This window comes from Opisthorchis viverrini (genome assembly GCF_000715545.1).
Source record: "Opisthorchis viverrini unplaced genomic scaffold opera_v5_166, whole genome shotgun sequence".
NCBI lineage: Eukaryota > Metazoa > Platyhelminthes > Trematoda > Opisthorchiida > Opisthorchiidae > Opisthorchis > Opisthorchis viverrini.
In genome coordinates, this window is record NW_008751820.1 from 751118 (window position 1) to 768579 (window position 17462).

At 44.0% G+C, this 17462-nt stretch overlaps 1 protein-coding gene across 1 annotated transcript; it reads left to right on the forward strand.

Moving 5' to 3' along the window:
* Positions 1-7471: 7471 nt before the first annotated feature.
* Positions 7472-15528, forward strand: T265_07250 (hypothetical protein; the record flags this gene model as incomplete). The annotated part of the gene is made up of 2 exons (XM_009172724.1): positions 7472-7522; positions 15355-15528. 2 exons carry the CDS (start codon positions 7472-7474, stop codon positions 15526-15528), a joined length of 225 nt encoding a protein of 74 aa, XP_009170988.1.
* Between the last annotated feature and the right edge of the window lie 1934 nt (positions 15529-17462).

Genomic DNA, 17462 nt, shown 5'->3' on the forward strand with positions numbered 1-17462 from the left:
CGGTAATGAGGCGGCTTTAGAATTCGGTGTCTTTCGGTTGTCTTTCTGGTCGATGTCAGCAGTCGTGGTCAGAAAATTGTGCACATATCAGACTGTTCTACACGAAGGGTCACGTGACAGGGTCCGATAGATGAAGAATCGCGGATGAAGATTGGCCCGAGCTGAACCAGAATCCGTGGCGACAGCGATTCCCATGATAGTAAAAACTGCCACGAACTGTTGTCACAGAACGGCGAAAATTGCGATCGCTGTGCATCCTAATTAAAACTGATTGCCTGACCAAGGTTTCGAGAAAAGATGAAGGTTTCACTTCTAGTGTTGTGACACAAATTGGCTGATTGGTACTTCACCATCCGTTTGAAATAATGCAACCTATTCGCAATAATTGGGATGCACAGGGTGGAGTTCGATTCGATCGCACTGAATCCCCATCTTGCATGTGTGCTTGATTGAGCAACTACATCGCGCCGGCTGCAAACGGCGTGAACCTGGTGATCGATTAGTTTCCTGTTCATTACCCTAACAGCCTGTGTGGATGGCAATGATTGTTCCGAAAGTTCGCACATTTATTTCACTAATTGTGGGCACTTGTGACTAGAAGATTAAAAGAAGCCCTCTAGAATCCCGCAAGCAATCATCTAATAGGCGGATCAATATGTGTGGTGGTAAGGCTTTCTCTGCTTAGGGCCATTTGCAACTATCTATAATTCGGAACCTGTGCATACATAATGGACAATTGAACGGTTTGCAATTTGTGCAGCAACAGACCGGTTAACAAAACTCGTGCCTGGCATCTGAGAATAATTCGATTGTTCTGTCGCCACATCCCACGAGAATCATGTAGTCGCCAATTTGGCTTGTTTGCTTGCAGTGCCAGACACTTGCGGCCTTGTTGACGTCCTACAGTCCCAGCAGGCACTAATCGGTATTCCCATCTTCACGCAACACACGCGTTTATCCCACGGAAAACATGACATCTTCCGAATGTGACGAGTAAACTGAAAGGCTGTGTTGTCACGTACTTCTAATACGGCATTATGGGCATGGGTTCAAGTAATGCAAGATCGCCCGTCACCCGTGCACCCTGAAATGAGGTCATTTGAAGGGCGCCATTTTGTCTAATGAATTCGTTTTCCAAAATTTAATTCAGCCGTAGACGTATCAAGAGCATTCATATTCTCAACTTACATGCTCATGTCAGGTGCCCGAGTTAGCCTCCAAAGCAAACTGAAACCACCAGTTTCGGGGGGCGGGGATTTTTGAAACACTTCGGTTTGTACTTCGATGGAATGTGTAAAATCGGTAGAAACGTTGAACTTGATCTGACGGGGTGTCGTACTTTAAAAGAACTTGCTGGAACAAAATGCAGAATCACAATTATTTTGCAATGTTTAAAGCCGCACTCCGATATTTTCAGTGATTTTGTCCTTTGAGGACGAACAAAAAGATCTCGAGGGAAATTTTCCAAGTCGGGTTGAAGAATATCAATGATCTTGGAAAAACTGCTCTCTGGCAAGTCACTTCAAGCATGCTCGGCGATTGCGAATAAGGAATGTCAGATTGACTTTTTAAAAACCGTCAGCCATTACCTGGCGATTGCATCAAATATGTCGAGGTGAAGGTGCTTCTGAGAATCCGTCGCGGCTCCCTAATTTTGAACCTCTGCAAACGGAGTGAAATGCGTCCACGAGGACTTCAATACTTCAACTTATTCTAAATTCATGGTTTTGTGCACCCGAAAACAGCAAATGTTGTCGACTTCGGGCGTGTTAACTCGAAGCAAGCTGACCAACTTACCTTCGACCACTTAATACTTGACACTGATGGACACCAATTCTTCGTTTCTCCGTTGCTGAGCAACCGAAATTCACCTAGACTAGGTACGATAATGTTATTTGCGGGTGAGCAGAGATTAGGAACAGCATGCTTCCGTTGCTGCTGAGAATTTGTTTTCCTACCCAGAAACTTAAGATTGTCTGTCTCATTTCATTGTGATCTCATGGCATTGTCAGTGAGAGCGGTCTAATGGTAATTCATGAATGGTTGCGTACTGAGTTTAATGCATCTTTCAGTTTTGCTTACAAGCTGGTCTATTATTGAAACGACGGACTTCCTTAGTCGGACACAGAGGCAGGTGTTAAATGATCAGGCGACTTATGACTTCGCACGGACACCAAGCAATCGATTTCTTTTCTGCGTCGTGAGTATGATAGTCTCGCTTGACCAGATGATGTTCTCCCAAAATTCTCGGACAACGCAATATTCGAAAACGGTTTGTTGTCTTCCTGATGACAACTGAGAGTGGATGACCACTAAATCTAGCTCTGTGCATTCATTGACACATTTGGCCGATTTATATGCCTGCATTTCTCACTGACAAAGTAGGTGGGGAACGACACGCCAACAATCGCCCCCGATTAAATCGAGATCGGACGCTCGAATTGGATGACTAACCGCGCATGGTTGTGTGTAGGAATTTACGCAAACTCACTCACGGTGTTACATCGTGTCGTTTTTCCGCAATTGGAAAGCCTAAGCTAGTTTCTGACTGTTGCTCAGTTCATGAATTGTTCTCCGCCTATCGTATCTATTCATGCGACGGATGCGGCTTTAAAATTTGCTTTAAAAATAGCTCTTGCTTAGCTCAGATTTCAATCAGACAATCGCCGAATTGTATTTTATTTCAGCGAAATGAGTGTTCTGAGTTGTACTATCGATTGCTCACTAACTAGCACTCCTGGACTGAACAAGGAACGTTCCCTTCCATAATACATTACATGTAAGTAATTTTGGCCTACTATGGCCACTTAGAGAAGGCCGATTTGGTATGTCCTCAAAATGCTCTGTCCATAGATCGGTCAGCGTGCAGTGGTTCGTTAACTTTGGCACATCGGTCATGCGCGAATAGCCATCGCATGCTTACTACGCGCACCCGAAACTCGTTAGGTCAGATGCCTGACGGCTTAAGATTGGCTAGTTTTGCTGTCCAGTCGCATTCACTATGAGCAAGCGTAGTGTTCCTAAATATGTGCGGATCACGTGTGAGCATTTGATGGCAGCTTATGTGGGAATGCATCACTTATACCTGATCCTAAAATGCTTGCTTTTTCTCAAGTGTACAGTCGAAGGTGGAAAGTACTGTGAGTATCGTTTGAATGATGCTGATGCTAAGCATTTTACTCCTCAATGCGTGAAGCATACCTGACGAGGAATTTTCTAACATTTCATCAAATCGCCTTTAGTATGTTGAACAAAATTGTCAATGTTATCACGAACGTGCTGATTCGAACTCAGCGATACGCCCGGTATTCCTTTTCTCTCTGTTGCAGTTGATCAGTTGGACGGCTTGCTGCAACACTATGCACCGGTCGGTAAGTTGTAAAATGATATAAATATATGTCTGTGGATCACCATCAGTAATATAACTTGTTGTTCGAATACGTGAAATTTATGATTCTTGTACTAGCGGAGGGAAACCGGTTCAGCCACAATCTTCACCACCCGAAAACCGCAAAATTCACTTGAGCAAATCTACAATGCAAGACGTCTCCTTGTGTTGTTTGGTTAATCGGTGTATTCTGCAGGTCGATTTCACATTGTCCTATATGAGCAGGATATGAGGATATGAGCAAGTGATTTCAGATGAATTGCCATTATTGGTTCGTGGATGCAGGTGGATACTGCGAGCAAATTGTTTAGATTGATGAAAAGAGCGAGGCCCAGACTAAAGAGCAGGACTCAGAGGAGCGAGACGCGTGTTCGTAGCTGTGGACCAGCCCAAACGTTACCTGAATCCACGCCCGAGTACGATATGGTGAAGACACCACGATCATCGCCAACTAACACGTTAACAAGTTCTTCCTTCCACGTTTGTATAATTCGATGAAAACATCCTGCTATGTTAGAGAGGAATGAAAATTGCACTATATGAGGTGGTTCTGCACCCGAATTCAGCGTGCACTCTCGTGCGATGTCTGAAGTCTTAGTGTTATCTTCTCTCCCACGTTGAAGCACGCGCATTAGTTGATAGAACCAAATATTCAAGATTGACCGAGAGAATCATTCTATTGATTTTGAATCACAACCGTGACTGAATGAATTCTTAACACACATAATGTCATTGACATCAATAACAACACTCTAGTTTGAAGATTATCTTGAATGACTCATCAACGGCTTTAAATTATCAGGCCTACTCTGCTCGTGTGGTGAACGATTTCGTCGGCGCATTTATATCAATCGACATTTCATGTTCATTGTGGAGTATTCCCACAAACTAGTAACGGGTAAAGGAACACAGTCTACTGATTCTCGAAATTATCATTGAAAATCTCTTGGAAATCCCGATTCATCTCACCAGTTTACAATGTCCATGTTATCCGTCTTTTGTGAGTTCAGTTCGTCAGTTTGAAAGGCTTCACATCCCGAATAGAATTCCGAAATCCTCTATTCATTGTAATGGATCAGTTGCGATATCTTCCTATACCCTGTTTATCACAGAATTGGTGAACGCTCCATGGAAAGACAAACGGCGTCCTGTGGATTGCGAGAGAGAAACAGTTGAAAGTGTGGCAAATATCTGCTGCGAACGAGGGGAAATCTGCAATGCAGGTTCAGTACAAATCCAAAACACAAGAAATTCCTCATCGGTTCCAGATGCGACCCAGTCGTCACGGACTGAACGCCTCTCAGATAATGAAGAAAATAGTCTGTGGTGTAATACCTGTAGCCGTCTATTTGCTTCCGCATATAGCAAACACCGACATGACTTTGGAGTGCACAATAACGAGCGCCCAACTTATTCGCATCGGAAATGCCCGATTTGTGGATTAACCTGTGTCTCCCCATCGGCTTTGAAAAAGCACATGATGAGACACAGTGCAACCTGTGAATTCCTGTGTGACTACTGTGGAAAGATATTCAAGCATCCGATGAACTTAAAAAGACACGTGGTTCGGGAGCATCCGGTGGACAATGCTCCAAAACCACAGGACGTGTACACACCGAAACCCAAGACGTACGAGTGCACAGATTGCAAGCAACGTTTTCTACGACCTGCTGAACTGAAAAGACACTCCGTCGTTCACACTCGAGAGCGACCTTTTGTATGCACGTTATGTGGGAACGAATATTCACGATCGGACAACCTCAAACGTCACCTACGTGTTGATCACCAGGAAAAGCAAATGGCTATTGTTTGTTCCACGGAATTCCGCGATGAGCAGAGTGTTCCCCAAAACTGAATGAGAGATTTTCCTCAAAAATGCTCATTTACTTTGTCATTCTTATTGCTTTCAGTATTTCAATAAAACACTTCTGTTCCTTCCACAGCAACCGTTTTTGCTCAACTGCAACACACCAGTCTCACAGGAAGTTTTCCAAATGATAGCTGGCTTGTCCGTGTAGCACGGCAGTGCAATAGGCTAGAGATGTTGCGAGATACGGGCAATTCGAGTGCACCGCTTGATTGTTCATTTGTACGCCTATCTTGGCAGGTTGCTTGTAGACGTTTCCTCACTAACCGAGATCGAAACGTCAATGCGGCTCTGCGTGGGTCTCACGCATTCATTTAATGTAATAGGCCTCAGTCAAACCCATTTAGGCTTATTGCACTCTGTTTTGGAATAATGTGCACTCGACAAACACTGTGTGCTATTTTCACATCCCACTGCATTACATCACATTTTATCACAGTTGAACATGTTTGAACAGTGGCACGCAGTCGATTTGTTCGGCCACCTTACGGTGTGTTAGTCATGGAGCGAGTGATTGATTTGGGCGCTGTTTTCACTTGCACACTGGGATGGCATGGGATGCATGTTTCTAGTGCCCTCTCATGTCCGGTCAGTTCCGCCTAGACGTATGGTTTTATAATCTCTCTATCGTAGTTCGTAGGCAATACCATTTTCATTATTTGTCTACACATGGTCCTTTTGGGTGCGCATTAGCGGTCGGGGATGTGAACGGATGAAACCACCCAGAAGGCAAATAAGCAAGTTCTAACTCGGTGCCAAGCACAGAAGTTGCTGGAGATGATTATCAGAAAACTCTTCAGCCGTTAGTCGAAAAAATGATCTTAAGTCATACTTTCAATAAACCACTGAGGAAAGAAACTACTCACAGCCAGCTATGCTGGAAATATAAGAATGCTCCGTAGGATTACCATTTAATTTTAGGAATATCCTTACGTAAATGTATAACCTGTGCGACTCGGCTGGCAAGACCCAATCAAAACTTTATGCTATCTTCAAATTGACCAGAGGACAAAGTTTCTGCCTGCCAGTGTTTGTTTAATTGTATGCAGTTGTCCATTTAGTTGCAGCCTTATAATGCTGCTCACTTCCATCCGGAGAAAATGCCCCACTCACTGTAGGTGTTCGATGTGATCGTGGTCTTTATCATGTCATCATGATGTGTTGGGTAGAAAGCCTCCGTGTTAGTCAGTCTTTCAGTTCCCCAAACGTCGAATATCCTTCTAAGACAGTGTAGGTGTTTAGGTGACGGAGCTTGCGTCATTACCCGTTTGCTGTTTTTCGCCGTTGAAGAAGATAGATGTGATCACGTTGGACTTCCCCAGCAGACTCCTCTTCCTCTGGGCCATTATATCCAGTCTGCCAAAATCCGAACTATCCTTGGCGGCACGTAACCCGATCTCACGGTGGACGGCCAAATCAGCATGCACTATGTCAGAAGTGAGAACAATGGGGGTAGCTAATAAAGTTTGTTTTCTGTCATTGTTCCTCCTGGCTAACACATCATTATATGTTTGTGTTATTATACATTATTATATATTATTTATATGATAGCAGAAATTACGTGAAAATTCGTTAAATCGGGGGTAGATACACTTGAGATAAATAGAAGTCAAAGGAAGCGAGGTTTCGATGAAGAGTAGGTCAATGGATCACGGAATGAAGTAAGTAACTCGAATGTCAGACAGGCTTGTGGGACCGGATATTTCACAGGTCAGTTCACGTTCTGAGGTCGGACAAGTTTGTTTTTGCCGCAGAGTTGTGAATCCGGCAGTCGAATTCCAATCGCCTTTGCGATCGACAGCAGTCTGGATTGTACCAGTCGTGATCGGTCCAGAGTTAGCCGGTATATGTTGATGAAGGCTTGGTCATTACATTGTCAGAGGACCGGCATGTTGATTGTCAAGGAACACCAGCTTACGGGTGTAACCACGACTAATACTGATGAGGCGTTTGAGCAGTCTGCGATCTCCCCACAGGTCCACCCCACGTTTATTGGAAGGTAAGGTTTGTTACGGACCTTGTGGAACTAGCCATTTGAGTCTGTAGGAGTTTGTACATCTGGCCCGGAACTTGGCCGAGGCGCCAGTGGCCACATGGCAGTTGCAGGAGAAAAGGGATGAATTAAGATTGGAGAACCTGCAGACCAAATTGGACCAACAAGCCAAACAGGTTGCAGCCATCCATACGGAATATTCGAAGCGCGCATAAGCGACCCGATGCTTCAAGTTTGTCATGCCTGGCCACTGGAAGAATCAATGCCCTTGTACGTGACCACCTGTAAATAAGCAAACTTTGAAATATTCCTCTTTTCTCGTGTGAGTTGCGATTAGTGTGGTGACACAGGCTACCATACAGTCCGTTATGAGGTAGACTGTAGGTGAGTGAGCTACGTCCGGTTGATACAAAAGCCGGGTGTCCCTGAGGCTGAGAGAAGGCGAAGCTGAATGCAAACCGTGCGCGCCAGCCGACAAGCTGAAACATACTATATTCGGAAGTCTACTATGGGGAGTTTTCAATATTGCACATTTGGAAAGATGATATGTTGCAGTTCACGGTTAAACGTCCACCTATATTTCGGAAGGGTACTAGAAAATACAAAGAATCCCTTCAACATTCCAAAAACTACTAGTGTTATTAGTGTGACAACTGAAATCCGAAATGTTAAGTCGGAAGAGTGGCTTTAAGATGGAAAAGTTGAAGGGAGAATAGATTGATGAGGGTGAACGTTGGATGCAATGAGCACTGTTGGAAAGTAGTAGATGATAGGTGGACGAAACAGTCCTACCAGATGAAACTTTGCATTCGTCATGTTAGACCAAACCGGTTTTCACACAGAGGTGGCTCTGTAAAATTGATGGACGTCACAAGATGAATACCGCTGAATGAGGTCGAAAGCATTTGGTAAGCGGTGGCGGAAACAGCTGATTGGGTTTTAGTGGCTGTTGGATTTTGAGAATTCACGTTCACATAATTTTCGGAACAAAGATGTTGTTCATGTCTTGGCCTACACCGCAATTGGGAAAGCAGTGGAAAGACAGTCTCGCTTCTTACTCCACCTCACTCGCAGTTCGTCTAAGTGATCGCTGCGGGTTTGGAATCCGAAGGTCTGACATGAATGTGAGCATGTTACCAATACTTCCGCAGCTCACGGTGGCCTCCCTTGAATTGATACCTACCACTATTCATGGGATAGGATATTCCATGTGGAAAATCAAGCGTTTTCATATTTCACGGAAGGTTTTCAAACCGATTCCCAACGGTGATAAGATGTCTGGATATGGTAGTCATGGAGAGGACCAATTCGAGCACGGGAACCACATGCTGTAACACAAACAGGGGATCATATGACACCGTTTGTTCGAGCACATTCGTTCCCGATGAAAATGTGAGCTCAATTCTTAGTGCACGTGACGTGTCTCTGAAATCCATTCGTGTGCGTGTACATATGACATTTGAGTGAACTAACACACACACACACACGCACACACACACACACACCACATTCAGTCACGTAGTAATGGGAAAAGAACCCAGCTGTAAAGTATTAGCGGTTTGCAACCAAACGACCGCAGTGATGACCACCAATGATCATAGTGGTTTATTGGTGAACTTTGGTGCGAGTCCAGGCAAACTTGAGTGGATGTTGAACCTGAGAACTGCTTGATGATTCATGAGATCAAAACGCATACTGATATGTGAACTGCAATAACGATGATCTAGTTACATCGCCGACTGTTACACTCGACGCTTAATTGTATAGAATAACTGATTTGCCTGCGCAATCGCTGCATAGTTGCCAGATTCCCCGGTACATGCAAGAACCAGTAAGATAGCCCTCGAAAGAACTCCATGATCAGCGTTTGTGGTTCATTCCATTTGGGAGTATTGACTGGTTTGCGTAAATTTAATTGCACAAGGCCGCATCAACAGATTTATCCGAATTCCACATTGAGATAACCAAAATTGTTTGACGTTTGTGCATAATGATGGCTTACCTGATGGGCGATTCTCCACGATGGCATACAATCTGCAACAAATTCGTCAAGCCTACAAAAATCAATAATGCATGTTGTTTGGAGCCTTAAACGTTTTGCCACGAGTTGCTCACCACAAGGGTAGAGTAGAATGCATTTTCAGTCATACAAGTGCACCGATGGTGACATTAGGCTCGATAAGTTCGCTTGATTGGTCGCTGACCGGTCAGCATCCTTGGCATGCACAACAAATCCACTTTTGAAAACTACGTTGTTCGATTGAATTCGAGTATATCTTCTAGACCAATGAGTCTCCAAACGCAGCGACGGATAGAGGGTTTGTGGTCGATTCAGTGTCGCAAGTCACTTGTGAGGAAGAAATCATAAAATGACTTCCGAAATGTCATCAGAATAATGTAATCGTTGAGCTCTCACAGTATCTGCACGTTGTGATCCTTTCACACTCACTCAAATTTTATCCACACGTAAACTAAAAGTATCCGACATTTTCTGGTCGCAGTTATCACGGGCAATGATCATAATGGTTTTTGAATGAACCGCAATGGATGTCGGACAAATTGGATTAGAAATGGGACCGAACCGGTTCGGTAATTTGTGAGGATCGAGGTGCGACTGATACGTAAAATGCAATGAAAGTAGTGAAAAAGCCTGTTCGCGTGTATGGAATTTTCGGCGTTCATACAAGGCCAAAGCGTATAAATCTGCGTTTTGCTTGCATAATCGCCGGACAGTTTCCAGATCCCTCAGCGTTTAATGTAGCCAGTAAGAAAGCTCTGGGAATAATTACATCTTTAGTTCTGGTATCTCGTCCTATCTGTGAACTTAGTAGTGTTCTGCGTTTGAACATGCACAAAACGGACAAGAGAGAGAGGGGTTACAGGGTTAGATCGATTTAATGCGCGAAATGCATCCGTGTGTGCACACGTGTTCTCTTTTTGAAACTTTGCCTTCGATCAAATACCGCTTATTCTAAAATAGTAAGAAAGAAAAATGGGAAAGAAAGATGAGAGAGAAATTTATGGGGTAAATTCGCACTCAGGTATCGATCGATGTGTGCATGTACTTGCATTGACGGAAATCATACTGTCATCTTCCCTCCTAGTTATCACGTCGTTCGTTTGATGACTCCTAACATGTAGGAGCGACTCGGAAGAAAACGCAAATACAACGCACCTCACATTGTCTCAACAGATATACATTGGACCGAGCTCAACCAGAATCCACTGCGATTATCGTTAGCGATTCCTGTCTACAGGAAACCCTATTTTCGCCAAAATGGTTTGATACGGACTGCTGTCACAGAATGGCGAAAAGTGCGATTCCCGTGCATACTAATTAAAACTGATTGCCTGACCAAGGTTTCGAGAAAAGATGAAGGTTTCACTTCTAGTGCTGTGACACAAATTGGCTGATTGGTACTTCACCATCCGTTTCAAATAATGCAACCTATTCGCAATAATTGGGATGCACAGGGTGGAGTTCGATTCGATCGCACTGAATCCCCATCTTGCATGCGTGCTTGATTGAGCAACTACATCGCGCCGGCTGCAAACGGCGTGAACCTGGTGATCGATTAGTTTCCTGTTCATTACCCTAACAGCCTGTGTGGATGGCAATGATTGTTCCGAAAGTTCGCACATTTATTTCACTAATTGTGGGCACTTGTGACTAGAAGATTAAAAGAAGCCCTCTAGAATCCCGCAAGCAATCATCTAATAGGCGGATCAATATGTGTGGTGGTAAGGCTTTCTCTGCTTAGGGCCATTTGCAACTATCTATAATTCGGAACCTGTACATACATAATGGACAATTGAACGGTTTGCAATTTGTGCAGCAACAGACCGGTTAACAAAACTCGTGCCTGGCATCTGAGAATAATTCGATTGTTCTGTCGCCACATCCCACGAGAATCATGTAGTCGCCAATTTGGCTTGTTTGCTTGCAGTGCCAGACACTTGCGGCCTTGTTGACGTCCTACAGTCCCAGCAGGCACTAATCGGTATTCCCATCTTCCAGAGGTTCGTTTCGTTTACTGGATCCAGAAACAGCAACAGACGAAACTGTCACCCGGGATCTTCTGGTGGCCAACGAGCCTATCTCTGACTTCGTGTAGTGAAAAGTCGCTTCGTCTATACATATACTTCTGTTCTGTCAAAGTGCAGGTAGTCTGAAGTCATTGAGGTTCAACGTGATACTGTGTAAGTGATAGCTACTAGCAATATGATATTTGCTTACCAATAGCAGAACTGCACTTGATGCCAAAAAACAGCCCTCAGACAGTGACAAATTGATATGCGCCGAAGCCGAGATTCTATCAAATTAACTAAGGATTCTTAGTCAGTGGGTAAACAATCCGATGGCGGTTTCTTGGTATTACTGTGTGTAGTTACCTGACACACACCAGCATCTAGTCACCCAAGAGGAATAGAATCGCAGTGGTCCAATTTGACCTCCGTTCACGCAACACATGTTGCGAAAGCAGCGCCGCGTTTATCCTACGGAAAACATGACATCTTCCGAATGTGACGAGTAAACTGACAGGCTGCGTTGTCACGTACTTCTTATCCGGCATTATGGGCATAGGTTCAAGTAATGCAAGATCGCTCGTCACCCGTGCACCCTGAAATGAGGTCATTTGAAGGGCGCCATTTTGTCTAATGAATTCGTTTTCCAAAATTTAATTCAGCCGTAGACGTATCAAGAGCATTCATATTCTCAACTTACATGCTCATGTCAGGTGCCCGAGTTAGCCTCCAAAGCAAACTGAAACCACCAGTTTCGGGGGGCGGGGATTTTTGAAACACTTCGGTTTGTACTTCGATGGAATGTGTAAAATCGGTAGAAACGTTGAACTTGATCTGACGGGGTGTCGTACTTTAAAAGAACTTGCTGGAACAAAATGCAGAATCACAATTATTTTGCAATGTTTAAAGCCGCACTCCGATATTTTCAGTGATTTTGTCCTTTGGGGACGAACAAAACGATCTCGAGGGAAATTTTCCAAGTCGGGTTGAAGAAAATCAATTATCCTGGAAAAACTGCCTCTGGCAAGTCATTTCAAGCATGCTCGGCGATTGCGAATAAGGAATGTCAGATTGACTTTTTAAAAACCGTCAGCCATTACCTGGCGATTGCATCAAATATGTCGAGGTGAAGGTGCTTCTGAGAATCCGTCGCGGCTCCCTAATTTTGAACCTCTGCAAACGGAGTGAAATGCGTCCACGAGGACTTCAATACTTCAACTTATTCTAAATTCATGGTTTTGTGCACCCGAAAACAGCAAATGTTGTCGACTTCGGGCGTGTTAACTCGAAGCAAGCTGACCAACTTACCTTCGACCACTTAATACTTGACACTGATGGACACCAATTCTTCGTTTCTCCGTTGCTGAGCAACCGAAATTCACCTAGACTAGGTACGATAATGTTATTTGCGGGTGAGCAGAGATTAGGAACAGCATGCTTCCGTTGCTGCTGAGAATTTGTTTTCCTACCCAGAAACTTAAGATTGTCTGTCTCATTTCATTGTGATCTCATGGCATTGTCAGTGAGAGCGGTCTAATGGTAATTCATGAATGGTTGCGTACTGAGTTTAATGCATCTTTCAGTTTTGCTTACAAACTGGTCTATTATTGAAACGACGGACTTCCTTAGACGGACACAGAGGCAGGTGTTAAATGATCAGGCGACTTATGACTTTGCACGGACACCAAGCAATCGATTTCTTTTCTGCGTCGTGAGTATGATAGTCTCGCTTGACCAGATGATGTACTCCCAAAATTCTCGGACAACGCAATATTCGAAAACGGTTTGTTGTCTTCCTGATGACAACTGAGAGTGGATGACCACTAAATCTAGCTCTGTGCATTCATTGACACATTTGGCCGATTTATATGCCTGCATTTCTCACTGACAAAGTAGGTGGGGAACGACACGCCAACAATCGCCCCCGATTAAATCGAGATCGGACGCTCGAATTGGATGACTAACCGCGCATGGTTGTGTATCCTTGACGTGCACAACAAATCCACTTTGGGAAATTGCGCTACCCAAGAGAATTGGAGGATATCCTCTAGACCAATGAGTCTCCAAACGCGGTGACCGATAGATGATTTGTGGTCGATGCAGCGTCGCAAGTGAGGAAGAAATCACAAGATGACTTCCGAAATGTCATCAGAATAATGTAATCGTTGAGCTCTCACAGTATCTGCACGTTGTGATCATTTCACACTCACTCAAATTTTATCCACACGTAAACTAAAAGTATCCGACATTTTCTGGTCGCAGTTATCACGGGCAATGATCATAATGGTTTTTGAATGAACCGCAATGGATGTCGGACAAATTGGATTAGAAATGGGACCGAACCGGTTCGGTAATTTGTGAGGATCGAGGTGCGACTGATACGTAAAATGCAATGAAAGTAGTGAAAAAGCCTGTTCGCGTGTATGGAATTTTCGGCGTTCATACAAGGCCAAAGCGTATAAATCTGCGTTTTGATTGCATAATCGCCGGACAGTTTCCAGATCCCTCAGCGTTTAATGTAGCCAGTAAGAAAGCTCTGGGAATAATTACATCTTTAGTTCTGGTATCTCGTGAACTTTGTATCTGTGAACTTTGTAGTGTTCTGCGAGCTCAATTCAAAATTCAACTACAAACACTACTTGGAAATATCTATTCAAGTCCCCCATCGGGATAAGCAAATTGTTTGTCGTGTTTGCATTCTGGGTTCTTTGATGGACAATCCGTGACAAACGACTGGAATCTGGAACCGCCCCGCTATAACCTGTTGAAAGTGGTGATACAGGCAACAAGAATACGGGGAACTGGAGGGAAAACTGTTGAAAATCATACTGCAATTTTGATCATGTCTTAATTAAATACATTTTGCAATGAAGCAGACCTACATAAAAGTGCAGCGCCCCCAGATTTCTTTGTGAGCACGTAATCTTATTAGGTGCTGGGAATTTAGTGGGATGTCGTGAGCGAATTGTTCAGATGCATTGTGAAAGTGAAATCTCGAAGTTTACCCAGTTATCGGTCACTGTTGATTCACCTGCGTTGTCGAAAATCGAGCTGTTACCTTACATCCCAGTTATCACGCCCTCCTTTTGATGACTCTCAACAAACAGGAGTAACTGCGAGGGAAAAAGTATATGTAAGTAACCTGATGCAATCAGATTGTTTGTCGTGTATGGATGATGGTTTCTTGGTGGGAGATCTTAGGCAACCACATACAATCTGGAACCATCTGATCATTACATAGTAGGAGTACCTAGTAAAAGTGATGACACCAGATGGACAGGATATCCCTGAGTTGAACCAGACGGAGCTCATTTCGTCCGAAATACTACCTCAAAATGCTGGTAGCCAATCTAGAAGAAGTCGTGAAATTTTTATAGATTTCTATGCAAACTATCTCCTTCTAACTATTTCTAATTATTTCTAACAATCTAGGGATACTGTCCTTAAGCATTGTGGTCAGATTTGAACACGGACCAAAGAGATAGATTAGGTTTATGAGTTTTGTAGGTACACGGTTAGATTGTGATCGATTCAATGCGTGAAATGCGCCCTAAGCAATATTGGCACTCATGTGTTCACTTTCTGAAACTTTGCCTTCAGACAAACACCGCTGTTTCTACAAATTTAACTTGCCTTTCTCGTTTGATTCGATCAGACAATATATGGTTCATTTTCGTATCACAGTCGAAGCCCTGCAGCGAGAGCGTTCCGGGCGTTGTAACTGGCCTAGATTGAGGTTTCCATTGTTGCTCTGCCAAATTACATGAAGCAATAAATACCCTGCATATATGTAATACACTACTCGGAAGGTTGCTGAAAACGTTCCTCGACAGCTCACGACCCCACGGTTTATTTGGTAAGATATTCGACATATCGCAAAAGCAAATTGGTTTGCAAATGACTGTATTTCGCGAAACAATATCCTCGTTTACAAATACGCTCATTTGCATATTAATTTGTTTTTGAAGAGAGATTTGCCTGGAACTCAGCAGACGCTCTCGTTCCTGATGTTCGTGAGCAGAGTAGTGAGTGGATACCGACTAAAATTTGACGGATTATCAATGCACTGAATGCGACTAGGCAAATGGTCCTGTGCAGCACGAGTTCCTCATCAGTCCACATAGAGGACAGATAATCTGGGGCACAGCCGCAGAATCCGTGGTTGACCTAATGTGGGGAAAACTGATGACAAGATATGGCGCAGTGAAGCTTGAATGTTACCGAAGCACTGCCATGAGAAGGCTGCAAATCTAAAAGCTTCCCTCCTGTAACGTGTCCTCAGTACAGTCTGTGGTTGAGGAAAACTCCGAACTGTTCACGTTCAAGAAATATTGAAGAATGGCAACATTGCATACAACGCACCGGTTGTTCTCGTGAAGAAGCCAAACGGAGAATACGGGTTTGCGTGGATTCCCTGCGTTTGATTCAATTGGCCGTAAATCGGTAATCATATGGTGATATTTTGTGTGAGCACACCAGCATAGTGCGTCTCAACTGCACGCCGCATCGTCTCTTGGGTCTAGTGTCAACAAACTTGAGCAAACTCTACCAAAATCCTAGACACTGTGTTTCTGGAACGTTCCTTGAACTGACCAGATGTGTGCGACACGGCCAGCAGTAGAACCGCTATGGTAGACTGGTATGATAAACAATTCCCTAGAACCGCTTAGACTGGTATGATAAACAATTCCCATGGTAAATGCGCGCACGCAACTATTGATTCACTTGATGGCCATACAACGTATACATACGATGAGCATAAAACTACATATACATCAGAGCTTATCACTTTGTGTTTTTTGCACAGTCATCGGTAATGAGGCGGCTTTAGAATTCGGTGTCTTTCGGTTGTCTTTCTGGTCGATGTCAGCAGTCGTGGTCAGAAAATTGTGCACATATCAGACTGTTCTACACGAAGGGTCACGTGACAGGGTCCGATAGATGAAGAATCGCGGATGAAGATTGGCCCGAGCTGAACCAGAATCCGTGGCGACAGCGATTCCCATGATAGTAAAAACTGCCACGAACTGTTGTCACAGAACGGCGAAAATTGCGATCGCTGTGCATCCTAATTAAAACTGATTGCCTAACCAAGGTTTCGAGAAAAGATGAAGGTTTCACTTCTAGTGTTGTGACACAAATTGGCTGATTGGTACTTCACCATCCGTTTGAAATAATGCAACCTATTCGCAATAATTGGGATGCACAGGGTGGAGTTCGATTCGATCGCACTGAATCCCCATCTTGCATGTGTGCTTGATTGAGCAACTACATCGCGCCGGCTGCAAACGGCGTGAACCTGGTGATCGATTAGTTTCCTGTTCATTACCCTAACAGCCTGTGTGGATGGCAATGATTGTTCCGAAAGTTCGCACATTTATTTCACTAATTGTGGGCACTTGTGACTAGAAGATTAAAAGAAGCCCTCTAGAATCCCGCAAGCAATCATCTAATAGGCGGATCAATATGTGTGGTGGTAAGGCTTTCTCTGCTTAGGGCCATTTGCAACTATCTATAATTCGGAACCTGTACATACATAATGGACAATTGAACGGTTTGCAATTTGTGCAGCAACAGACCGGTTAACAAAACTCGTGCCTGGCATCTGAGAATAATTCGATTGTTCTGTCGCCACATCCCACGAGAATCATGTAGTCGCCAATTTGGCTTGTTTGCTTGCAGTGCCAGACACTTGCGGCCTTGTTGACGTCCTACAGTCCCAGCAGGCACTAATCGGTATTCCCATCTTCCAGATGTTCGTTTCGTTTACTGGATCCAGAAACAGCAACAGACGAAACTGTCACCCGGGATCTTCTGGTGGCCAACGAGCCTATCTCTGACTTCGTGTAGTGAAAAGTCGCTTCGTCTATACATATACTTCTGTTCTGTCAACGTGCAGGTAGTCTGAAGTCGATGAGGTTAAACGTGATACTGTGTAAGAGATAGCTACTAGCAATATGATATTTGCTTACCAATAGCAGAACTGCACTTGGTGCCAACAAACAGCCCTCAGACAGTGACAAATTGATTTGCACCGAAGCCGAGATTCTATCAAATTAACTAAGGATTCTTAGTCAGTGGGTAAACAATCCGATGGCGGTTTCTTGGTATTACTGTGTGTAGTTACCTGACACACACCAGCATCTAGTCACCCAAGAGGAATAGAATCGCAGTGGTCCAATTTGACC